General features: G+C 50.7%; 2 protein-coding genes across 5 annotated transcripts in view; one reads left to right on the forward strand and one right to left on the reverse strand.

Moving 5' to 3' along the window:
* Window positions 1–1,254: 1,254 nt before the first annotated feature.
* Window positions 1,255–3,138, reverse strand: LOC115616057 (basic proline-rich protein-like). The gene has a single exon (XM_030504872.1). The coding sequence runs from the start codon at window positions 3,136–3,138 to the stop codon at window positions 1,255–1,257; it is 1,884 nt and encodes a 627-aa protein (XP_030360732.1).
* The window catches only part of NSD1 (nuclear receptor binding SET domain protein 1), a 65,251-nt gene continuing 42,894 nt past the window's right edge, over window positions 1,813–24,169 (forward strand). For 2 of the 4 annotated variants that reach the window (XM_030504226.1, XM_030504227.1), the window contains exons 1-3: window positions 2,804–3,847; window positions 20,239–20,374; window positions 23,274–23,446. In XM_030504226.1, the coding sequence (XP_030360086.1) occupies window positions 3,209–3,847; window positions 20,239–20,374; window positions 23,274–23,446 (948 nt within the window). In that variant the 5' untranslated portion in view covers window positions 2,804–3,208. Of the gene's footprint in view, window positions 1,832–2,803; window positions 3,848–20,238; window positions 20,375–23,273; window positions 23,447–24,169 lie in introns of those variants that run through there. The other 2 variants (XM_030504225.1, XM_030504224.1) reach the window with 2 other exon arrangements.

Here is a 24,169-nt window from a genome sequence, read left to right on the forward strand (position 1 = left end):
CTGTGCCGCACATCCGGGCGGGAGCGCGGCCGGGATGCCATTCGCCTGCTCCTCCGCCGGAAGGGCCCTTCCTGCGGGTGCTGGCCGAGGTGCGGGGAGAGGGGACACAGCAGACGGGGAGTGCATCTGAGGGCAGCATTCGAGGGCACCGTGCCACCCTCACCCTGCTCCTCCCTGCACCAGTAACCGCAATGGCTGTGGGGAGTGGTGGCGGGTTCAGCACTGGGCACCACTGGGGCACTGCTGGCAGGGGTGTGGACATGCCTAGGGGTTGCCTGAGTCACCCAGTCACCACAGCCCGAGTGGTACAACCCTGCCCACCAGTGCCTGTGGGGCTACGCTGTGCCATGAGCCCAGGAGCAGAGGGCTCAGCCTCTGGTGGGGAGCACATAGGGAGCACCAGGCCCAGGTTGGGACATGCCCTGCCGGTTGCCCTGGCTCTTCTCGCTCAGCCAGCATCAGAGGGGGACACGTGAACAGGTGAAGGCAGCGGTGACGGTCAGAGCCCAGGACGCAGCTCCCCTGCTGTGGGACAGACCTGAGCCTCTTGGCAGGGCAGCCCTGACTCACTGGGTCTGGGGCGCCAGGCTGTGGAGAGGCACCACACCATGGGGTGCTCCCGCCCTGCGCAGGGCCCTACCCACCCCCGGGGGAGTTATAAATAAACTATTAGCTTTATTTTGGGAACGTGGCGGAAACGTGCGTGGCAGGTTGCTCCAAAGAGAAAGGAGGAAAGTTGGCTGTCGGGCCCTGGCCTGGGTGTGCCGGGGTGCGGCTGCTGGAGCTGGAGTAGATCCTGGAGAGACGGGCTCTGCCCGAGGTCTTTCCCTGCTTAGGCATAAACAGCGGGACGCCGGCCATGCCGGGCACTGGGGAAAAGGCCGCATGGATGCTAGGCCTTGGTGCGGAGCTTGTGCGGCACTTGGCACAGTGTGGTTGCAGCTCCATGTCACTGCAGCACATAGGCACTGGGCAAGATGGCCCATGGTGGGTTGGGTGCCACCAGCTGAGGCTTGGGCTGGGACCTTGGCGGTAGAAGAGTGTCACGAGCAAAACCTCGGCCATGGAGCTTCCTGTCACATCACCCCATGCTCCGAGGCTGAGCGTGGCAGTGTTTGTAGTGGCGGAACATCAGTGGGGAGACAATGGGGTTGTGGACCTTTCTATAGCCCCTCTGGCGCACATGCTGGTGGGGAATGGTTGCCCCATGGCCAGCTGCAGGTAGGGCAGGGCCAAAGGGGAAATCGGGAGCCCTCAGAGGAGCTGCCAACGTGTGCAGGCAGGGCACAGGCAGGGCACAGGGCTGCCCACAGGTCGGATCCCGCAGCCCGGCTGAGATGCCAACGTGCAGCCGCTCCAGAATGGTGTTTTTGGCGGGGAAGGCAGCACCCGGCCGGGCAGCGAGTGCCGGGCAGCAGGCGCTGCCGGCCGCAGTGCGCACAGAGGCTGCTCGGGGCTCCTGCCCGGCGGGGGGGAACGCGGCGCCGGCACGGCCGGGGACTCCCGCACGGCCCGATCGTAGTGGGGGGGAAACAAAGGGCAGCGGCGGGCGGGGGGAGCGGGTCCGCCCGGGCAGCGCCGCGCCGAGCCGAGCCCCGCGGCGGCACCCAGCTCCCCGCCCGGCACCCCGGGGGGCGGCCGGGCCCTGCCCTGCCCCCCGCGCAGCCCGGGCAGCACCGCCCCGGTGCCACATCCCTGCGCTGCCCCGGCCGCTGCCCCCCGCCCGGCCGCCCCCGCCCCGTGCCTGCCCAGCCGTGCCGGTGCGGCGGCGGCGTGGCGCGGCGCCCGGACCCGCACGGCTGGCGGCGGAGACCCCGGCCCCCATCTGGAGGTAGCGACGAAGCCGCCGCCGCCCTCCGCGGGGCCGCCGGCCGGCCGAGGAGGGGACGGTGGGCGCCGATGGCGGCCCGGCCCGGCGGAGCGGGCGGGCGCGGGGCCGGCGGCGCGCCGCTCGGTGGAGGGAGGGAGGGCGGGAGCGCGGCGCTCGCTGTCCGGGAGCGGCGGAACCCCGGCGAGGACAAGCCAGGCCGCGGGCACCCGGGCGCCGCTTCCCGGCGGGCGAGGCTCGGCGAGGCGCGGCAACAGCACGGCCCGGCACAGCGGGCCCCGCGGTGGGCGACGGCCCGGCCCGCGGGTGGGCGGTGGGGGGAGCGCGGCCGGGGCGCCGGGCCCGGCGGACAATGGCAGGGGGTAACCCGAGCCCGGCGGGGGCGGGCGGCGGCCCACGACCTCCGCCCCGCTGGCTGCCCGCTGCGACCGGGACCGGGGCCGAGGCGGGGCGGGCGGCCCTTGCCGCCGGGCAGCAGCCGCCGGGTGCCCCGCCGGGGCGCAGGGCCTGGCCGACTCCATTTTGTTGGCGCTCGCAGGCCCGCGGCCTGCCCACCGGCCCCGCGGCCGACCGGGCGGGGAAACGGGGAGGGGAGGGGGGGAGGTCAGCGGCCGACGGGGGCACCGGGGCCCGCAGGTGAGGCACTGCCCGGCCGCCCCGTCCCGGAGGCCCGGTGCCCCCGCCGCTTCCTGAGATGCGGGTAGCGGGCCGAGGGTGCGGGGCCGGGTGTGCCGCCATGTGCGCGGGGCCGAGCCGGTGTGTCCGGTGCGCAGGGGGGAGCGGCCCCGGCGGGGCACACCGTGGGGGGGCAGCACTGAGAGTGCGTGTCCCGGGGGGGTGGCGCGCACGGAGGGGGGTAAAGGGGGGCGCCCGCCGATGGGGGGGGTAATGGGAGGGGGGGGGAACCCGCGCGGGCGCGCGCTGATTGGCCGCCGCCGAACCCCAAGAGCTGGGCGCGGGGGGGCGCGCGCAGGCGCGGGTCGCGCGCGCCGGCGGGATGGCGGCGTCGGGCGCGCGCATGCGGGGGAGGGAGGAGGAGGGAGGCGGCGGAGCGGCGCTGGCGGGGCCTGGCCCGGCCGGGTCGGCGCGTCTCCTTCTCGGCCCGCACCGCGGGCAGGCGGCGAGCCGGCCGCGGCGGCCGCAGGTGAGCGGCAGCTGCCCGGGCGGAGGCGGGCGGGCCCGAAGCCAGCCGGAGTCGTGTCGTGCCTGTGCCGGGCGGCGGGCCGCGGCCTGGGGCCTAGCGCGGCGGCGACGGCGTCGGCCCGCGCGGGGCCGGCGGAGCGCAGAGGGCCCCCGGGCGCGGCTGCCATTTTGCGGCGGCGGCGGCGGCCGGGCTGACCCCATTGTGCTGTGCCCGCAGGTGGATGCCCGCGGCCCGGCATGGAGCAGGCCTGCGAAGTGAGCCGCCGCAGCTGCCTCGTCCCCTTCGGCACCTCGCTGGCGGCCGCCGAGGCCAAGGGCGGCCCCGAGCCGCCCGCCATGCAGCTGGCGGCCGCCAAGCCCGTGTACGGCCAGGACCCCTCGTCCTGCTACATCCCTCTGCGCCGGCTGCAGGACCTGGCCTCCATGATCAACGCCGAGTACCTCGGCGGCGCTGCCGACGGTGCTGAGGCCCTGCCCGACCCCGGCTCTCCGTCACCCCGCCTCCCCGCTGCGCAGGAGCCGGTGGCCGGCGTCGACGGACCCGGCCCGGCGGCCGAGGCGCCCCGCGGGGCCTTGGCCTTCCCCCTGCTCCTGCGGGACGACGGCGGAGAGGAGGCGGAGGAGGAGGGCGCTGAGACGCCGGAGGAGGAGGACGAGGACGACGACGACGAGGACGACGACGAAGAAGAGGAGGTGGACGCGGAGGAGGAGGAGGCGGCCGAGTCCGGCTCCCGGAGCCGCGGCCGCTCCGGGCCGCAGCAGGGCCCCGGCAGCCCTCCGCCGCCCCTCTTGCAGCCGGTCGAGCCGGTGCCGACTACGGTGCCGGACGGCGGCCCCGGGGAGAAGCCGGAGCCTAACGCCGCGGCCCTGCAGCTCGTAAGCACCGGCGGGGGGGAGGGAGACGCCGGGCGGGGGGCCGCGGCCGCTGCCATTTTGCGGCGGAGGCCGGCGAGGCGCGGTGCGGCGGGGCCGGGCCGGGCGCCCTCGCAGCCGGCACCCTCGAGCGCGGGCAGCCATCTTGCCGAGGGGACCCTGCCGAGGCGTCGTGGCCCCGGTCCGCGGCTGCAGCCCTGCGGGGCCGGCTGTCACCGGGCCCTGCTGCGCACCTTCCGCGGCCTCTTCTCCTCTCGGGCGTAAGAGACATCATCCCTCGGCCGCACAGCAGCAGATCGCTGCGAAGTTCGGTGGAGTTTTTCCCCCGTTACAGGGTTTTGTCCCTTTGCGCACACTGCACATGAGGAGGGCAGGAGGAGCGCTTCTCCTCTCCTGCCTGCTCCGCTGTGCCGCTGTCAGACGGCTCTTTGTCTGGCCTGGCTGGAGGTACCCGACCTGTGAGACTTTGGCGATGGGCAGGGAGGGGCCGTGTCACGGCCTGACAGATCACGGCCGGGAAACCTTGCCTGCTGGTTTGGCTTTTTTTTTCCTTTTCAATTTCTCTCTGGGCTTGCAAATTCCTTTAGTTCGTTTTCTAATATGCTTAATAAGAAGCAAAACTGGTTGAACTTTTAGAGTCCCGAGTTAGATGCATTCAACTTTGTTGTAAAATGCATCTTTGAACGGAAGTACAATTTCTGGATGGTTTTCAGAGTGATTATTTGCAGATATGTGTGTATTTCTTGCGGTTCTACAGTATTTTTTTTTATTATTTGTGTATGTATTTCTTAGGTATGTTTTGGCGAATTTGAGATTCCTTACTGGAGGATGTTCTGGGTGTTAAGCATTACTTGATGCAGGGTGTGAAAATTAACACGTGACATCATTGACACCAAAACCATCTTGCTCTCTTTAATTTCAGTAGAGCAGCTGATGCTGGACAGATGCTACTGGTGCCAGCAGCACTTGTGGAGAAATGCTTGCTTTCACCTGGGTTCATTTGGGAACATGCAGTGTTCCTGCTGTGTGCTCTGGAGGAGGGGGAACACTTGTCACAGGGAAGGGGCGATTTGAGGAAGATGCTGACAGCGGCTTAATTTGTCTGTTAGGCTCAGCTCTGGCTTGTCGATCTTCTTGAGTGTTCCTTGAGAAGAATCAGTCTTCTTGTGGAGACTCACTTTTGAGTGTTTAGGGGTAAGAGGCTGCTGTCGGGCTGTGGTTTGTGCATACACTTAGCTTTGTTTTGCAGAGCGGGGATCTCTCAGCAGACATGTGCTCAGTGATGCGGTTGTGGGAGGGTCTCACTTTGTAAACAGAAGCGAGTAGAGGTACTTTCACAACACTTGCCTCTGCTATCAGTGGCTTTACAACGTGCTTTACAACACATTGCAGCTTGTATGGTGACAAAACTGTGTTAGTTATTGAGCTTGTTATTTGAATATGCATCGAGGGGTTGACTTTTCAGTAAAACTGCCTTCGTGCTTGCTGTAGTATGATGTTAACCTTGCTGAACTGTGCCGGTGGCTTAAAAGCATAGCTGCGTTCAGAGGAAACTACAAAGAACAGCAGCATTTTTTAGGCAGCCTGGGGTCCTTCTCGACTGTTGAATTCTTCCTTTAGTAAGTGCTGGTTGTCTGAGTGGTTCTTCATTTTAGCCCTCTGCTTGTGGGATGGGAAGAGAGGGAGATTCTTCTCTGTGCCAAGTTACCAATGTGACAGTTAAATCTTTTAATTGTTGAACATAACATAGTAGCTGGAAGTAACCAAGCTTGCTCCTGAGATCATGTGTTGATGTCGGCATTTAATTCCAGTCTCACTTGTGTTTGGGTAACTGGAATCAACTTTGAGAGCCTGCTAAAACTTAGACCAAAAAACTATCCTGAAACAACCACCACAAACCCCTGAGAGTTCTGCACTGCTATTTTTAGGGTGGTTTGTCACAGCTGGGCTACTGTTTCAGGTAATCACCTTTACCCAGCCTGATGATGGGGCTCCTCCACCTTACAGAGAGGCTTTCTCAGAGCCTTTATGCTTGAAGCTTAGCTGCTGCTCAAGCTTCCTGTATGTGTCTCAGACCTCTGTGTCTGTCCCTTGCAAGCTTTGAATTTTTCACTAGGTCATTGTGAACTTGCTTTGAAAATGCTGATTTCCAAAACTTCAGGAGTGCTTCCAGCTGAAGGGCCATCCTTTGGGTTTAGTCTTTAGTGGGATGCAAAGTTCAGCATTTAAGTAGTGCCTCTGGGTGGCAGGTATTGTTTTGCATGGGGATTTGTCAATAGCCCTCGCATCCTGTACTCAAACGTTGCCCCAAAGAGGGAAGAGGTTGCTCAGGTAGCATTCAGTTGTAAAGAGGGATGTGCATATTCTGAAGTGAAGTTATTTTAAGGGTCAAGTTAATCTTAAAGTTGACTGAAGCTCCCCATGCTCCCAGCAGCCACTGGCAGGTTTTGTGTTAGAGAGAAGGAAATTATAGCAATGGTTCTTGGGTCTTGTTTCTGCTCCAGAAGTGACGGTGCAGTGACTGCTGGCAGCTGCTGGATTACTTCCTTGTGCATGTGTTTTGGGTTATTGCCATTTAAATTAAAACAGGAGGCTGTTTTTTAATCTCTCTGTTCTTTACCATCTTGACATGAGCTTCTCTTTAGTGCTTTCCTGGCCTTTATGAGTTGAAGAGGTTCTGGGCAGCATTATGTGGAGTTGGGAGGGAGAATTGGGCCCAGGCTCCAGCACTGGGGAGGGTGGGTGCAGCCACATAGGGTCTGAGTGACATGGGTCTTGCTTGAACTCGGTTGCTGAGGAGTTGGAGGTGGACATGTTTCTGACAGAAATCTCATGATGAAGTTTTGCTTTTTTAAGTAATTTTTGGTGCTGTATTGTTTGGCTTTTGCTTTGCCAGTTTGTTGGTTTTTAATTGCTACCCACAAAGCATGTTAGAGTCATTTGGTTTGCAGAGTTGAGCGCTCGGAAGCAGAGAGTTCTTGGATTCAAGTACATCTGTGCCACTCTTGGTGTGTGCATCTTCTGCAGTGTATGATCCCGTTGAACATTCATAAGCTGTTTTTTCCATGGGATGCTGATGGATTCAGGCTGCAGAATGTGCAGAGTTTGCATGTGGCACTCGCTCAGTGTTGCTTTTCATTCTTCTCATACTATTTCCTTGTTGTCCAGCTCCACGCTGTAGGAGTGTGATATTCGAGTAATGGCAAGGAGGAAATGAGGTACAGGGAAATCCAGAACCACATCTTTCATCACTAAGGATGGCTGCTTCCAGTGGCTGGATGTAAGGAATAAGTAAGGCATGTGGGTAGGGCTACTGGAAGGTTTTTACTTTACCAGAACCACACCATATGCAATGTGTAAAAAGCATTGAAGGCCAGCAAAGTCCTCTCTTGAAGCACAGAATTAAGCCATGATGAACTTGAGTTCTGTTGCAGTCTGCAGCTGTGGGGAGAGTACTCTCATTATAAAGAGTATGTGTCCCTCTGTGAGAGTTACTCAGGTTCTTTGTTTATCAACTGAGATGTGTAGTGCCATTTCTCTCTTTGCTAAAAATAAAATGAAGGAACCAACGCCACGTGATATGTGCTACTCCTTCAAACAGTTCTGAAAGAGTCTCCTACTACAGGCTGTTGATTCGAGGTGTAAGTAACTGCTGGTAATATTATATCCCTGAGACACAATAGGCATGGCAGTGGTTTGTTTGAGCATGGGACATAAATTTCCTTGGTCAGTTGACATCTTCCTGATGGAGAGATCAATTCCATTTGGCTGTGTGCACTTACTGCGGGCATGGTCTCCCCCTCTGTGCACCTGGTGACAACAGGCTCTCGGTGCACTGCTGTCCCTGTGCGCCCCATCTTGCACACACCCCTCTTTGCCACTAAGATTTATGCTGTTTTGGAAGACCTTTTCTTTTTTTCTCAGAAAAGAGCGCAGAGCTGGATCTCTCCTGGCTGCGTCTGCTGGCATCCACTGGGCCCCTCTGCTGAAGTGCATTCATGTCTCAAACAGCTCTAAACTTACTCAAAAAGGACTTCAGCTGTGGTGGACATCCAGAAGAACTGATATTTCCATGGTTATGGCACTGTCCTGGGCTGTGTTAGTGCTCAACCATAAATTTTTGAGGTCCTTAATGAGTTTGGTGCTTTCATGCTGTGCTGGCACTGCATTGCCTCTTCTTGCAGTGGTGGTGGTGTAAGTGGGTGGATATTAAGATGCTGTCACAGCAGGACAATGTTCCCTGGGCGCAAGGAGGAGCAGCTCCCTTTGAGTGGCAACAGATCTTTTTCACACTGCAGGATCTGGAGCTCTCCTGCACAGCAGATTGGATCCTGGAAGTATTTATTCTAGCATTTGGCTGTGATTGCTCTTCCTCTCCTTTTTAAATTTCTATTTGTTCTCTAATCTTGTATTGCTGATTAGGTGCAAAATACCTGTTTGTGTAGGTGATGTTACAGAAAATAATGTGGTTTCTTTAGAAAATATGATGTTCTGGCTATGTGTTATATGGTGTGAAATGTGAATGATTGATCACAGTTCACATGGGGCTGTGCAGCTCTGCAAAGCTGAATGTTGTCTGTGTGCAAATAGCAAAACCAGAGGTGTTTTCTTGCTGATTGGACAGTCCTGAAGGTGAGGTTTTGCTGAATATAATGGCAGAAACCTCTGTGTTGTTTATGCTTTCTATATTTAAAACTTAGTTTTAAAGCTGGGGTAAGAAAGGTTCTGTTAGAGCAACGTCTTGGTTAACATGCTGTCCGCGGTCATAAATATTTCAAATCTCCAGTGAAGATTGTTGCCAGATGAGTGTAGACTTCACTCAGCTCTTCAACAGTGAAGTTCTGCTCTGTAGTGTGGTGTGCTTAGTACATCGCCTGGTACTCTTGCAGGAAAAAAACAGCCAATAGCAGCAAGAAGATCAGCTTTTACAGGTGCTTTTTTAGGATGCATGCTGCCTCTCAAGGCCTGCTGCCTCTGCTAACTGTCCCTCTGTGGACTTGCTGGTGATTTGTTTTGGAAAAGCGCATCTCCCAGAACTTGGACCTTTTTTTTTCCCCCTACCAGATCTTACATTGTAGAGGGTACAGGGGTTCTAGTTCTGCCCTTACAGCTTCTTGTAAGTGGTGGTGGCTCAGTTTGATGCTGTGGCAGTGGTGGTTGACTTCAGGGCAACATCATGGTGCTTTGCATGACATCATGGATTTGTTGATGGCCTCTTGCAGTATAGCAGCTTCTCCTTGCACCTCACTGCACCTTGTTCCCACAAGTGGGGTTGAACTTTGATGTGTAACAATTATTAGGTTGGGTTTTCTGTTTGTTTGTTTTTATTACCTCGTGTTAACTGAACAAATCTGGAGCTCACTGCAGAGGGGTCAACTCTGAATACGATTAACAAAGTACTTGAGCCCCAGGGAAAGAAAAGTGGCATTTTCTGAGTTACGATTAAGACAGAACTTACTAAGAAACCTTTCTTAGCTGAAAAACCAGTATTATGGGTGATGATCAACTTCCAGTCTAGTTGCTTAGAATATACTTAGGTTCTTCTTGCCTGTGACTGGCAGCTTCTCATATATAGTATTTCCCCTCTCCCTCCCCCGAGTCATTTGCTCTGCCTTTCTATTTAGAAAGGCACAGGGAACAGAAACACTTGAAGAAAAACTCAATCCAAGTGAGCTTGTCCTGGGAGTTTAATGCCACATTTAATACCAGAAGAATATGACCTATGTTTTGTTCTGTCTGCACAGAGCCATATGTGCCGTGCAATGCAGTCTTCGCTCAGTAAAATGGGAGTTAAATCCTTTATGGTGGTTAAGGCATTGCCAGGATTTCCAAGTTAATGGGTGGAAAAGGCCTGTATGAGAGTCTGCTTTGAATTAGAACAGCAGTTTTCAACCTCTCTTGATTTGTGGACCCCTAAACGCTTCCCAGGTGCAGACTCTTGTGATTTTAAACCTATCAACAATAGCCTTGCTTCCTTTCATGTAATTTCATGGCATCAGAAGTATTGTTCTGTGGCCGTGAGTTTGCAGACTGGTGAGTTACAGAACACGCTGCAAATGTTGTAGTGTCTGACCTGTGCAAGTTTTGTGTTGAGTCAAGTGTACTGTTGACATTTGCGCTGCTGGAGCAGGCAGGGCTGCGCTCCCCTGCCTGCCTTGCTGCTATTGCCCGTTGCTGGAATGCTTGCTAAAAGCTGTAGTTTGCTTTGCTGAAATAGGTACTGGAAGTTTAAATCTTACTTTTGGGTGTGTTGGCGTGAGTGTGATATTACTGGTTAAGGTCAAGCTGGTGATGGGAGGAACTGCAAGGTGTGGTGACATCAAAGAAACTGCGTGGTGCTAATACAGACAGTTCAGGGCTTTTTGGGTGTGCTCAAAAAAAGTTGTGGGGGGTTACTTTTGGCTTGGCTGGTTTCTATTTTGGTGGACAGGACTGTGAGCAGTCACCAGTGCTGCCCTGTGGCGAGGGCTGCAGAGAGCAATCCGTGGTTCAGCCTGCCCAGAAGTCAGTTGGGTGCAGGTTGTGTGTGCTGTGGTTTAGGTTTGGAGATGCTGGAGCATAATCCCTGCAGTTGTGGCTGGGGATTGTAGGGGCCTCTGCAAAGTTACAATGTGTGTGGTGGTTCATGAATAGGGTATCAGTGGGAGTGTTACCAAAGACACGTGCAGGGCATAGGTGTGTGTTTGGAATCCGTCGGGAACATGCCACGCTCCTCCCAGCAGGTAGGTGCAGCCAGAGAGCTGAGAGGTAGGATGAGGGAGTTTGGCAATGCCGCAGAACTGGGCTGTGCAGAGGCAGGGCAAGGTGGGGAGCTGCGTGTCCTGCTGGTGCAGTGCTAGGTGCGAGCACAGGCCTTGCTTTGGCTGATGTGAGCTCCTGCGTGTGCCCAGGAGAGGGGCAGATGCTGCTGTGTGTTGGAGGCAGAGGCTGACACCCCCAGCAGGTGCCAGCTGAAGTTCTCTGTCCTTGTTAAATTAGAAACCTGGTTCCAGCGTGGCTGCTCGCAGTAGCTTTGCAGCAGCGATTAAATGTGCAGCAGAGAGAAAGACAGGCTTGGTACGCATCCATCTCCTGGGTGTCCAACAGCATTGATGAAGCCAGGAGGAATTTCAGCAGTGTGCTTTGGTTCTTTCGAAAGTTGGAAAAGCACTTGTTACAGTTGACATGCTGAGTCTCATAGCACTTGAGGGCAAGTTGCCCCTGACTGGGCACCTTCACTTCTGTCTCCAGCACAGCCTGAGCAGCAGGTTTGTACCAAGTTGACCCCACTTGGGTCAGTGCCTGGTTTCGTTGTAGCTGTGGCAGTGATGGAGTTGCACGTCCACAAATGAATGGCTTCTCCCGCAGCCAGCAGCATCTGCTTGCAGCCCCTTTGGGCCTGAGCTGCTGCTGTGGCTCTGTGTGAGGCAGCAAGTCCACAGGTGGAAGGGGCAGCACTAGTGATGTTCATGGTATTGGGAAGGAGGTGGTTTGGGAGCGCTGTCAGTGCCTGACCGCAGGGAAAGGGCAACATGTGTCCAGTCATGGAGGCTTCCCAATGTCCCTCTCCATCCTCTTCCTCGTGGGGTGCAGGTGGGTGACGGCTGGGTAGGGAGCAGCAGGTAGGGCTGCCAAGCAAGGCTTCGTATGAGTTCTTGGTAGGGAACTTGTTCAGTAGGTTATGTACAGTATCAGAGAGCTCTGCTGGAAATGGCACATTCACACTACTGGGGTCTTCAGAAAAACACCCACCCAGTTTGATAGGTAATAAACCAGCAGTGTAGCTTGGTATTCACTCTCAGACATTCAGCAGAACTAATGCTTCGGGGACTCACTTTTCATCTTCAGATGTGCAGAGTATGGCTTTGTGTGAGAAACCAGAAGTGTTGAGTTGGGTAGAGCAGTCCAACACAGCGTTGCCTACTACCCGAAGAATGGGGTGCCCTTTGGTTGGTATTTTTTAAGAACAGAGAATTTCTTGCCCAGTAGCATCTCAGCTGGAAACCTCCAGCTTCTTTTTTCAGCTCCTGGAAGGCCTCTGGTGCTGAGCATGCAGCAAGGCTCTTGCCCTGAGCTTTGCTTGGAGTTTCCATGTTCTTCTCGTTCCGGAGGAGTGTGCTCATGAGTTTCCCTCCCACTGTTGGTGGAAGATAGAAACCTGCCTGTTGCCTAATGCAAGGAGGGCGGGAGCCAGGACGGTTGTCGCCCTTTTAATAGTTCCTCTGTTTGTCCTGATGTTTCTTTGTTGTGTGGTTTTCCCAAGCACCTGTTCAGACTTACTGCTGCCCACAGATTTCTAAATAGCAGCAGTGAACCAAGTCAGATTCTTCTTTAATTTTAGCTGCATGTTCTCTCCCAGTATGTGCATGAAGCTGGATTCACAACATAAAGGCTGTGAAGCCTCTCTGGAGCATAAGTTTGCAGGGCCTGATGATTGAAGCACAAACCTTCCTCAGGGCATGGCTCTAAGTGTGGCTAATCAAGAAATAAATAGATAAGACCAGGATAAGTTTATTACACTGCTACTGGCCAGAAATTCTGATTTCAGTTCTAGTAGGGATTCGGCAAAAGCAGTTGAAATTTTAAATGCAGGTGATTTTTTTAAATGCCATTAAAACTTATGTGAACAGAACATTTGTAAATGCTTGTTTGCTTGTTTTGGAAAAATGGTTCAGCGAGGGGGATTGGCATGCTCATACCACTGGGTTTTGAGGCAGTTATGGTCATGTGTAAGTGGCACCTTTGCATTTGGATTAACAAAGTGAGGTTGTACCAGCTTCTCCTGTGGACAGATCGTAATTTCCACAAAAGGTTAAATTTGCAAGCCCAGGTTAAATGTTTGTTGCTTTCAGAGAAACTCACAGAATTAAAATAAACAAGCAAAGAAACCAAACAAAAAGCCCTAACAACAACAAAACCAAGCAATAAGCAAGTATTAGCAAGTACACATTTAATTCAACCCAAACTCCCAATTTTTAGCTCTTGAGGATCTAATACAGTATATGCTCTGCGCTGCATGTATGTGCTGTTCTGTGGTACTGCTTTGCTCTGCTTACAGCTTAAGCTATAATGGCTACACTTTACATCCATAAATCAGAATAGCCAAGTTTCATTTTACACAGTTTGAATCTGGTTTTCATTTTATGGATTTAGAAGCTTAATTTCTGAAAACAAACGTTGTGTTCAGATGTGTTGCTTGTGTACAATTTGATAACATACAGAAAAGCACAAAAGTAAGGCTGAAAAGGGGGCAGATCTGTTGACCTTGCTTCAGTTTGGGGTTTTTTTTTGGTTAGTTCTCTGACATAGGAAGTTATTTGTTGATATTTGTTCTTTGTGATACTTGGCAAAGTTCTGGTAATTCCTGCAGTTTTGAAACAATTAGTGCTGACTGGGAGAGCCAGATGTAAAGAGAACTTGGTTTATTGTTTAAAATGTATGTATGCAGATAAGCAAGTGTGAGCCTCTTTCCTCTGCTTCAGGCTCCTGGCAGGGGTTTGAAATCTGTATGTTTGTGTGTCTGGGTTTCTCTTTGCTGGGGATCTGGGTAAGATCGTAGCCCTTCTCTCCCACCTCCTCCTCCTGCCTTCCTCAAACCTTCTGTCGGGTGCATTTCTGGTTATTAGGATGCTAAAGTACATTAGGTTATTAGGATGCTAAAGTAAAGCTTTCTGTTGCACTGCTGTTCAGTCCATAAGGAAAATGATCTCCATTAAGAAAATGAACCAGGGATGCTGTTAACCAGTTATCTTGGTGTCTGAGACTTGGTGTTCTCCCATCAGTATGTTTCTTATTTAAAATCCATACATTTAAAACCCCTGAACTTGATAGTAATGCTTCAGGATGTGTGAATTAGTGGTTCACAGTGGTTCATATGTAGCACTCATTGCATGTGTAGCTGCCACAGCCTGGAAAAGGGTACTAAAAACTAGCCAAAGACAACAAATATCCGCAAGCATGTAGATAACAGACACTTGGCTTGTATCGTAATCACTGCTGTGTTTTTTGCTGGTGAATATTTAATTAGTGAGTATTTAACACTTCGGTGTGATAATGGTCCCAGATAAGAGGTACTGTACTTTTTCAGACACAAATGTGGGTCAGACTCCTGTTTACTTTTTGCTGCAGTGCTGAAGCCAAAGGAAGACAGGAGCAGTGGGGGACAAAGAGCATGTCCCCAGGTCCCCAGAGCACGTGCCCTGTCCCCAGCGATGCTGGCTGCCACTCCAGCAGACTTTTCTGACTCAGTGTTTGACTTGAAGCTTGCTGTGGAGTGTGGTATGATGATTATGCTGGTGAGGGCGGTGGTGGTTTCAGCAGATAGGCTGTGCAGGTGTTGTGGTTTGGGTGTTTGGGTTTTTTACCTACATACTCCAGTTGGGTTTACCCCTTTCCCTGTGCAGGGATTTACTCCTCTAAATTCTCTCACAGCGGAGTGCGGAGGGTGCTGTTCTTCTCACAGAGTGCAGGCTCAGCATTGTGGCCTCTCTCTGTAAAGGCTTAAAGCTTGGGTGCTTGGTAATGCCCTTTTGTACAGAGGAAGCTTTGGTCGATGACCTCTTTTTGCTTGGCTTCAAATACTTCTTAAGCTATGAAGTAGATAAAATTTAATTTTCTTTCCGTTTTATGTTTTTCCAAATGATTTGTTTTTTATTTCAGAAAAGCTGCTTTAAAACATGAATCTTTGCTAATAAGAATTTATTTCTTGGCTTTCGTCACAAGCAGTTACTAAGTTCAGTTGTTGACTTGACTTCAGTTCTTAATCTCAGCTCCTTTTTATCTTCCCATGCAACGTTCACAAAGATTATTTCCCAGTTCCTGTTGTTTTTCCTTCTATCAGTATTCATTCATTTCTCAGTGCACAAGTTCTGGAGCTGAGTGAAATAATGAACAGTGGATCACCGAGGCTTCTTTCCACCCTCCCGTCCTTAAGAGCAGGACTGTGGTAAGAGTTGTACTTTTAACTATCTCTGGCAGCAGCACTCACTGTATGGGAGTTGCAGCCATTGCTGCTTCATTTCTGTGACCAGTTAAATGATGTTAATGCGACCAGCTAAAGGATCTGAACCTCCATGTGATAGGAGCTGTATGGACTTGGGAAGGGGAAGGAATGATAAGCTCAGAGGGCTGAGGTTGAAGCTGCTCTGCTTTGGCTTAAACTGCAACTTAACTCAGGTTGAATTCAGCTGAAGGGAATCATCAGCTCATGAAAACTTTTGGGATAGCTTCAGCAATGCCCTTCCAGGCTAGTTCTGGGAGTGTTTTTAACAGAATTTGCCCCACTTGTAAAAGCAGAGGGTGAATAACCTGTTGTGTGATGGTGAAAGGGCAGGAGCTGGAGTGGCATGTCCCAGCATGTGACACCAGCCCTGTGGTTGGTTGTATTAGTAGGTATTACTTTAAATGGACTTTTAGGCCCAGGTTAATCCAAGTGCCTGAAAGTGTCATCTCTCCCTCAAGTTTGCTTTGTTAGGTATTTTTATCTACCACCCCCCCAGGTACAAAGGGCTGTTGGTCTTCAGCCAGTTCAGCCATATCTGGGGGTGGGTTGGTGGCCCATAGGAATCAGGTGAACTCCTTGTCATCTCATCCTCTTCAGGAAAAAAATAATGATCATTGAACTCGAAGGAAGAAGAACGTGGTAGTGGAGAAGGTGGTGGCCTAACCCTCACCAGGCTCCCTGTTCTAACTGATAAGTAGTAGATACTACAGCTTGTTTGTAATCAAGTTACAAGCTTGTTTGTTGGTGGGCTGCAGGGAGAAGCACAGGAGTTGCTGCCCCAGCAGAGAGGAGGTTTGAAGAGAGCACTGGAAGCTCATAGAGCAGAGCTGCTGCCTTCTGGCAGCTCATGTGTGCATGTGCAGGGTGTGATTTACCTGCAGCTACCAGTGTGGTGAGATCTGTGCAGGAGACACCCCGTGCTGCTGCTGCAGGGCCCTGGGCAGGTGCCTGCCATGCTCAGCAGAACAGGCTATTAGTGTTGTTGATTATACCATATTGTTTAATTGTCGCTTGGATGTGGCTGCCTCCTCTTGTTTTCTTCCTTGGCTTTGATTCTGTCCACTTCCTGGCTGAAACCAGGCTTGGCAGATCTGCCTTCATTATTCTTGGGGGGCAGCAGCTTCCTTCTTGCTTTTCTTCCTTCTTCTCACACACAGTCTCTTTTGCAGACTCTCTCCTAAAGCATGTTCTGTCCCTTCCTTCATCGAATGATGTAATGTTTATAATTGTCAGGAATAAAATATATCAGGGTTATCTTTACCATGCATTTACATGCTGGCTTTCCGAAGCAGGTCTGAATTTCAGGTGTGCAGGGCTACAATGGCTGCAGCTTGCTGCTTGGACTCTGGGCAGCAAGGCTCTTAGGGTATGTGATGCTGAAAATGTTGGCCTGTAACAAAATACACGTTTATCTCTGTCTGCCTCTTTATGTGCAGTTTGGTCTTCCTGTGGCTCTGCCAAGGTGGTCGCATCCCAGTTGCGCTTTTGGAGCGCGTGTGGTGTTTGGAGCTGTGCCACGCTGTGCTGGAGATGGTGGTGCTGCTTTGGTTACACAGATATTGACCAGTGCTGCAGGAAGAGTGCACCCCGTGGCTATTGGCCTATATATGCGTTTGTGTGGACTTGTGTTTCGTGCCACATCTTCCAGGAAGATTAATGGGTTGAGCAGCAGCTTCAAGTGACATAGCCAAGAGTGGTTACTGGATAAGCGTTATTTTTGTCATTGTTTAATGATGTGGTTATTTTAAAGGGAAGATTGGTGAGAAACAGTCAAGGACTGACAGTATATATTTATAATAATAAAATCACTTAGAAATCTTAGAAATAGAAGCTTTTCTTGCTTGATATGTTTCGTATTTGCCTCATGATGAGAATTTCAGGAGGGCATAGATACTTGGTTTCTATCAGCCTCCTTCCTCACGGAGCTGAGCACCTACTTTTGGTATTTCACCCAGTGAACTGCAGACTGGTGATTTGGCACAGTACGAGTTCAGGAGGTGACTTTCAAGGTAGAAGTGTTTGTGTTGTCCTGCTGCAGAACCTTGGCTTGTGACCTCTTCCTCTGTGATCAGTTGTGATTTGGCTGCATTGGTGGAGACTGTTTGATTAAAAATGTCCTCAAGATACATTCTTGTTTTCTCCAAAAATAGCACAAACTCATCTGAAATACTGTGTGTTGTATAGAGTTTACTCTGTAGCTTGTCCTATCTGAGCAAATCAATGCCAAACAATTGATAACAGAGTAGACAATACTGACTCCCTTTAGGGGAATGTCTGACAATACAAAAACACAAAACCCGGGGTGTTGCCTTGCTTGGCCAGGGAGCACTGTCCTTCCCTTCCTCGCTAGTCCAGACCTGTAACCTGCTTTGAATCGTGTCTCTCCACTGCAATTACAGCATGGTACCTACCTGCTATGCAGTGGTTCACAAGTTTTATTTAGACACTTGAAGATTTCCATGCTCTGTAGCTAAACAGTACTCAGACCATATGTAGGGACTATATCTGAAGTTCATTGTTTTTAAAAACCCTTGGCCTTTCCCTAGCCCACAAGAAAGCTGCCTTTACTGCAGGGCTGAGGTTTTGGCTATTGGGCTGTATTAGCAGTTTGATCTTGGCATAATAAATGTTAATTGTAATAGGAATTAAATTTCTTGTAATCTGACACAAGAAACGCATACTTTGGGGGCTGTAATTCTGGCATCACGCAGCAGAGTTTGAAGGAAGAGACTTACCGTACCTGGATATGATGATAACTGCTGCTATCACTCTGGTAGGATTTTGGGGTTTTTTTAATGTTACAAATTCTAAAACTCCAGCAGGGTATTTTTTTTTTTCCCCCTCTGGAAATGTAAAGGCATCTCTGGCCAGGGGTGGGATTTAGGGAGAGAATAGTGCAAGACAGTGACCTGCTGCAGTGCATCCTGTCACAAGGCTCTTCTTGGACATGGGAACGCCGTGCTGCTTCATCTGCTTCTGTGACCCACTGGTGGGGCCGTTGCGGTGGGTGATAGTGAGTCTGACTGCTGGTGCCGGGGAAGGGGTTGCAGACTGGTGAGGAATGAGAACAGCTGCGACTGCTCAGAAGGAGGTGACTATTTAAGCATTGTCTGAATAGTTTCCTGAAAGCCAGGTTTCATCAGGTGTCTGTGTGGGGTATTGGAGGGTGACAAAGAGTTGATTTAAATGCAGACTTGCCTCTGGGCAGGGCTGGTGGTGTCCCTCAGACGGGTCAGTGAATGGCTTTGGCAAAGCTACTACACACTGCATTTGAGAGAATAGGATATAACAGACATAAGCCCCTTCAAGGCTGGGGTTGGAAAATGTGTATTAAAAAAAAAAAAAAAAAGGCATTTTTGCAGGAAGAACAGAAGCTGTAAAGGGCCTAAAAAAAGGGGTGGTGGTGGAGGTGCCTCTGAAAGTGCATCTGCATTTTAAAAGCAGCAGCAAAGGCAGCACCTCTGGTTCCTGTGCTCAGGAATGCGTGCATGGTGGAGGCACGGAGGCTGCAGCAGGGTGGTGGCAAAGTGAGGGTCTGCAGTCCCCTGCCCAGTGCTCCTTCGTAGAATGGTTTGGGTTGGAAGGGACCTTAAAACTCATCCAGCTCCAACCCCCTGCCACGGGCAGGGACACCTTCCACCAGAGCAGGTTGCTCCAAGCCCCTCTGTCCAACCTGGCCTTGAACACTGCCAGGGATGGGGCAGCCACAGCTTCTCTGGGCATCCTGTGCCAGCGCCTCAGCACCCTCACAGGGAAAATTTTCATCCTAATATCTAATCTCAGTCTCCCCTCTGTCAGGTTAAAGCCATTCCCCTTGTCCTGTCCCTACAGGCTGTTGTCAAAAGCCCTTCTCCAGATTTCGTGTAGCCCCTTTATGTTCTGGAAACTGCTCTAAGGTCTCCCTTCTTCTTCTCTTCACTTTCCCCGTTCCTGAGCTCCTGCTCAGCGGTAAGTTATTGTGTGGCTTTTGATGACTGAGTGAGAAGAATTCCAGCAATGTAGTCTGTAACATCATTACCTGCTTTTTCATGTAACAGAGGAGTTTATCCTTTTGTATTTTCTTCAACCACATGAAGAAAACCCATAAAACTGAACCTGAAGCCGAATATACATTTTATTGGAGAGGTCTGTTGCGTTTTAGTTGCTAGGATGTTGAACTGTGAGTTGCAAGAGACGTGCCTCAGGAAGGGTGGTGAGCAGGAGGGAGAAGCGAAGTGAGAAGGTGCGCATTTGTGCTGTGACAGCTTTAATGAGGAGCATATTGCTGATGCTTATTGGCAACAGTGATACCTGCAGCACTTCTTAGAGCTCTTAAAATGCTGAACCCAGCTGGGACATGTTGCTTGGTGCTGGTAAACAGGCAGATACCTCACAGCTGGGCATGGGGAATCCTGTGAAAAGCGATTGTACCCCATCTCGGCTCAATTAGTCACAACACCAGTAAGCTCCTCAATCCTTTTCTTGGCAGAGGTCCTGCTGGTAGTGCAGCGTCCAGCCAGGGAGCTGTGTGCTCAGCAAACAGTACGGGATCTGCTCTGCACTCTTCCACAGCGAGACAGAAATGGCATTAAGCTGCGTTAGGATTTGTGTGTTGAAAGATTTTGACATTCTCGTGATGGCTGCACAGCCCTGGGAAGCTCTCACCTGCGTGACCGTTTCTGCAGAGCTGATACTTGTGAGTGGGTTTGAGAGACAAGCACAGTCTGTGTGTCCATCTGTCTCCTAGAGGTGGGATGACTGCTGTCGTGCTGCCTTTCTCCTGCTCTGCAGCTTTGGGGCAGAGCAATGGCAATTCTGCTAATATAAACCAAAAATTACTACATAAGGGTTTTTTTTCTGATTGTGCCTGCCTTGGGTTTCAAACAATTTGTGGCGAAGCTTTTTCTGGAGTACATCTGAGAAGCAGGGGAGTTACCAGCTTGTACATCCCAACTTTCTCTCTCTTTCAAATTGATTAGCACTTGCTGTTCTCATCACCTTCTTCCAGTCAGGAGTATTTCATTGTCTCTTACTCTGCTTTCCGTGTACATTGCAATCTTTGAAATGAACTTCGCTTTGCTTTGAATGAAATTGATGTTAGTAAAGTAATAGGGCCTTTAAAGTCTTGCTCCAAATATTTACCTGCTCCAGTGTGTGAAGTTTGAGCTCAGTGATTTACCAGAGGTCATGTTCCTTACTGAAACATAACAATAAAACTGCTCAAACCCGGGCTTGTTTTGTTCTTTAAGGAGGATGGGGAGAATCATTGTGTTTTGGAAGGTGTAGGAGCCACTAAGGAAAATCAGGACTTGCTTTTTGATGTAAATGTGTCTGGTGGCCCCATGTAATCTGCACCCGGGGGTGGGGGGAAGCAAATCTCTCTGAAAGCATGTGGAGCTTTAGTGATTTCTTGTGTTCTGGTTTTTCCCCAAAGATCCGAGCCAAGAAGAAACCTACTCCAGTGAAGTATGAAGTTGGGGATCTTGTTTGGGCCAAGTTCAACAGACGCCCATGGTGGCCATGCACAATTTGTCATGACCCAGTGCTGGACTGTCACTCAAAAATGAAAGGTACTGTATCTCCTCAGACCACAAAGTGGAGGTGTTGTGTATGGCAGGGTGCTGCAGTTTTAAATTAATTTTCAAGGGCCAGAAATGCTTTTTTAAAGTATGAAGAAATAGACTTTTCTGTGGAAGACCTGGATCTAAAAAGCAGACCTAGATCTGGGAGGAGACAGGAGGAAGGTGGGGCTGAGGCTGATGGAAGTGGCACGGATAGCTGTGGGACATGTAGACTTTTCTTCCCAGGGTATAGAAGGATGAGTAGCTGGGCAGAGCTTAAGGCAGTGCAGAAGAAAGAGCAGTCTCTCAAGAAAAGGATGCAGAGAAAAAGGAGGTGGATCAAAGAGGTGAGGACAGAGCAGAGCTGGAGTGCCTGGAGTGTGTGAGGGCAGAGTCGGCTAGGCTGGAGAAACGGGAGGCTGGAGAGGCTGAGAAGCAGGGTGTGGGGTAGCACAGTGTAGTTGCTGAGTGCCTGAAGGTGTGATGGGAATGTGTGTGAGGAAGTGAAATGGTTTTTATCTTGCTTGGCACAAGGAAGCGAGGGGCTGTTTCTGTGGAAATACCAGAAAAACCTGGAGATGGAGCCACATACGTGAAAGTTTAGGGCATAGTGTGTCAGGCTGAGAGCTGGCTGAGTGGAAGGGGTGGGGGAAACGGGGCAGAGCTGTGTGTGCATGAATGCAGGGGAAAGCCAGGAAAGAAAAGTGTCTTAACAAGCTCAAGGCAGAGAAGTGTAGGTTAGTGATGGAGAGAACAGAGAGGAAGTGACTGTTTGTATTGCTTTTAGGATCATACAGCCTGCTGTGGGGAGACTGCCCCACAGGGAAAGGCTTGTTTATCTGTTCCTGGATTCCTCTTCGGATTCTTTTTGTTCTGTGGGCAACTGAAACCCCTTGACCAGGTGCTGTCTGCCGCTGACACCTCTAGACTGGTGAGGTTGCCACTCACTGATGGTGTTTCTCTCCAGTTCTTATGGCCCTTGTCAGTCTAAGAACCAAATGCTGAGAGCGAGTAGGCTTTTTTCCAAGTAGCCATCAGCTCAGAGCCCTCTGCTATTTCTGTAGAGACATGATGTAGATTTTCCAACATTGTGCTCATGTCATGCCCAAGACTGGTTGCTGTAGTTGTCTTTGTTTTTTCTCCACCTTCCCATTCAACTTGATTTTAGATAATACTGAATTTGCTATTTTAAATAGTCCCTTTCGAGCTCTCAAATTCTTGTCAAAAATGTTGCCAGAAGATATGCCAGATGCATATTCTCTCCCTTCATCTCCCCCCCCTGAAGTTTTGGACAGGGTTTAATGTTTATAGCTGTCCATTAATCCCCTCTCAGCCTGTGTATGAGGGTTTCCAATAAAGGAATTTTGTAGGAAAGAAACATGCTATTAACACATTCCGGCAAGGTCTGATCTCCAGCTACATGATGGACTCTCCCATCGTGTTTTATCCTTGTTCAAACCAACAGAGCTCTGGGGAAAATTGCATTTTCCAGTGGTGGCTGTATGGAATGTGCTTGTCTCCCCTCCCTGATGGCCGAGGTGGCAGAGCTGAACTCTGATGCTTTTGGGCAGGGGGAGCTGCTGGGTAGGAAACACAGTCCTGCTGCCTTGACTCTCCTGTTGCCAAGGGAACAAGCCGTTCAAAACAAGACAGGTCACTTCAAACTCATCATTTGTGCAAAAACCTCTTCTCTTGGGTTTGAGGTATGGGGTTTCGTTTAAAGCAGTTTGCCTTTGCTCAGCAAGCTCTTGACTTAAAGATTTTTTTTTTTTGGAGCTGGAAGATGGAGGCTCGGTAGTTTGAGTCCCAGTAGTGGGAATGGGACAGATGAAGTCTGTCATCTTTGCCCTTGGTTTGATGTTGCCCTGGTCATTATTTGTCATCCTCTCAGTGGTCTTGTCCAGAATCTCAGTGTCAGCATCACTAAAGGCCAGGTTGCTGTGCTGTGCTGACACTCCTGGACAGGCCAGCACAAACCAATGGGCTGTGAAGTGTAGGCAACATGTTCAGAGGGTGAAGGTGTTCCCAGGAGAACGTGAAGCACACAGTGCAGTGAAATGCAGGGAGAAGTTTATATATCCCTTGTTCAAGCCTTGTTTGCTCGGTTCTAATGCTTTTAACCTGTCCTTTTTCATGAGCACACCCAATACTGGTTCAGCTCTTAATTGTACCATGTCAGTTCAACATTTTCACACAGAAAGCACCTTTGAGAAATCTTTAGTTGTGCCCTTATGATTGAGTTTTGTATGGAGGTACTCATTGCAACTAACATTTTGTCACGTTACACCTAGTCCTGGTAGAGAGTGCGTGTGTATGTGTGTACTTAAATACAGCTGTTAATATTTTATGTCCTAAATGAGTTTGTTTGGTAACAAAGCATTGAACAAAATGGGATATATTGTGGTGGGGGAGGTTCAACCTGTATGAGTAAATCCTATCCAGAAGGATGTCATTTCTGGGTGTTGGCCAGCACACTGTTGTTTTCCCAATGGTCAAGTGGACTGGACTGTTTAATCATTAATCAGGGAGTAGCAACAAAGCAATGTCCTGCCTGATATGTTTTGTGTCTCAGGTAGGAGAATATTTGGATAGTTTTGCAATTTTTTTTTTGCAGCCAAAGCTTTGCTCTAGGGAGATGACCCATCTTAAAACTGTTAATCAATTGATTATAAGAAAAATAAGCACAACTTGGAAATGGAGAGTGGCAACACAGACCATAGGCAGCCGAGATCAAAGGGGTCTCCCTTAGCTCAGAGTAGCAATCTCCAGAATTCACATTCATGTGGGAATGTTATGAAGCAAAAAGTAAATGAAAATAAAGTGGCAAATTATTACTGCTTTTTGTAATTCTTTGTGTGTCTTTATTCTGTCATTTGCAAGGGCTTATTTCTGTTAAATTTCTCAATAGTTTCCAATCGGAGACCGTACCGAGAGTACTACGTGGATGCCTTAGGAGAGCCTTCAGAGAAAACCTGGGTTGCTGGGAAAGCTATTGTCCTCTTTGAAGGAAGACACCAGTTTGAAGAGCTGCCTGTTCTTCGGAGAAGAGGAAAGCAGAAGGAAAAAGGCTACAAACATAAGGTGAAAGATCTGTTTTCTCTAATATATTTTTGATTCTTTGAATCTGCACAGTACAGAGTATTCCTTGATGCCAGGAACTGCACTTCAGCAGCTTTCTTCTGTGGCAGTGACTGTATCATCGCAGCCAGGGAAGTGATTCTTTGCATTGTTACAATGAGCAGAGTTCATAAGCTGCCAGGAGTTTCTAGGCACTCTTTTATGTCAGGGTGTGACTTGCTGCTTTTATTGCCCCAGACAGGAGGAGTTAGGTCTCTGCTGGTGAGATGTGTTCGGCAGCGCAACCCTCTCCTGATGTCTATTACAGCGCGCTTCTAAATAACTTCCTGTGCTGTCTGGCAGCCTCTTTTGGCTGATGGGAAGCAGAGGTGGAGTTGCACGCTTCGCTAGATCGCTGACTGAGATAAAGCAGAGGGGTTTTTAGCCCTGCTTCAGTAATTCTCTTTATAGAAACCTGTTAGGACTTACAGTTTGACTTGGAATACGCTTTGTCAGTGAGCCTGTGGGAATGAGTTTTGTGGCTCATTGCATCATCACCATTTCCAAACATAACAGCCCTGGGCAGTTGTAGCCAGTATAATGTAACGTGACACAAGGGGTCTGGTCTGTGTCTTCAGGAAGGTGACTGGAGAAATTAACTTTTTAGAATTGCTGAAGTGAAGAAGTACAGAGGTTACAGCATTACCGAAAGAGAGCAAATAGGCATGCTAGGCAGTGTTGTCTGGT

The sequence above is a fragment of the Strigops habroptila genome, chromosome 12 (assembly GCF_004027225.2).
Source record: "Strigops habroptila isolate Jane chromosome 12, bStrHab1.2.pri, whole genome shotgun sequence".
NCBI classification, from domain to species: Eukaryota; Metazoa; Chordata; class Aves; order Psittaciformes; family Psittacidae; genus Strigops; species Strigops habroptila.

Bases quoted from the DNA above. Each gene is read 5' to 3' on its own strand.
- LOC115616057 (XM_030504872.1), bottom strand. From the start codon at position 3,138: ATGGCAGCCGCGCCCGGGGGCCCTCTGCGCTCCGCCGGCCCCGCGCGG.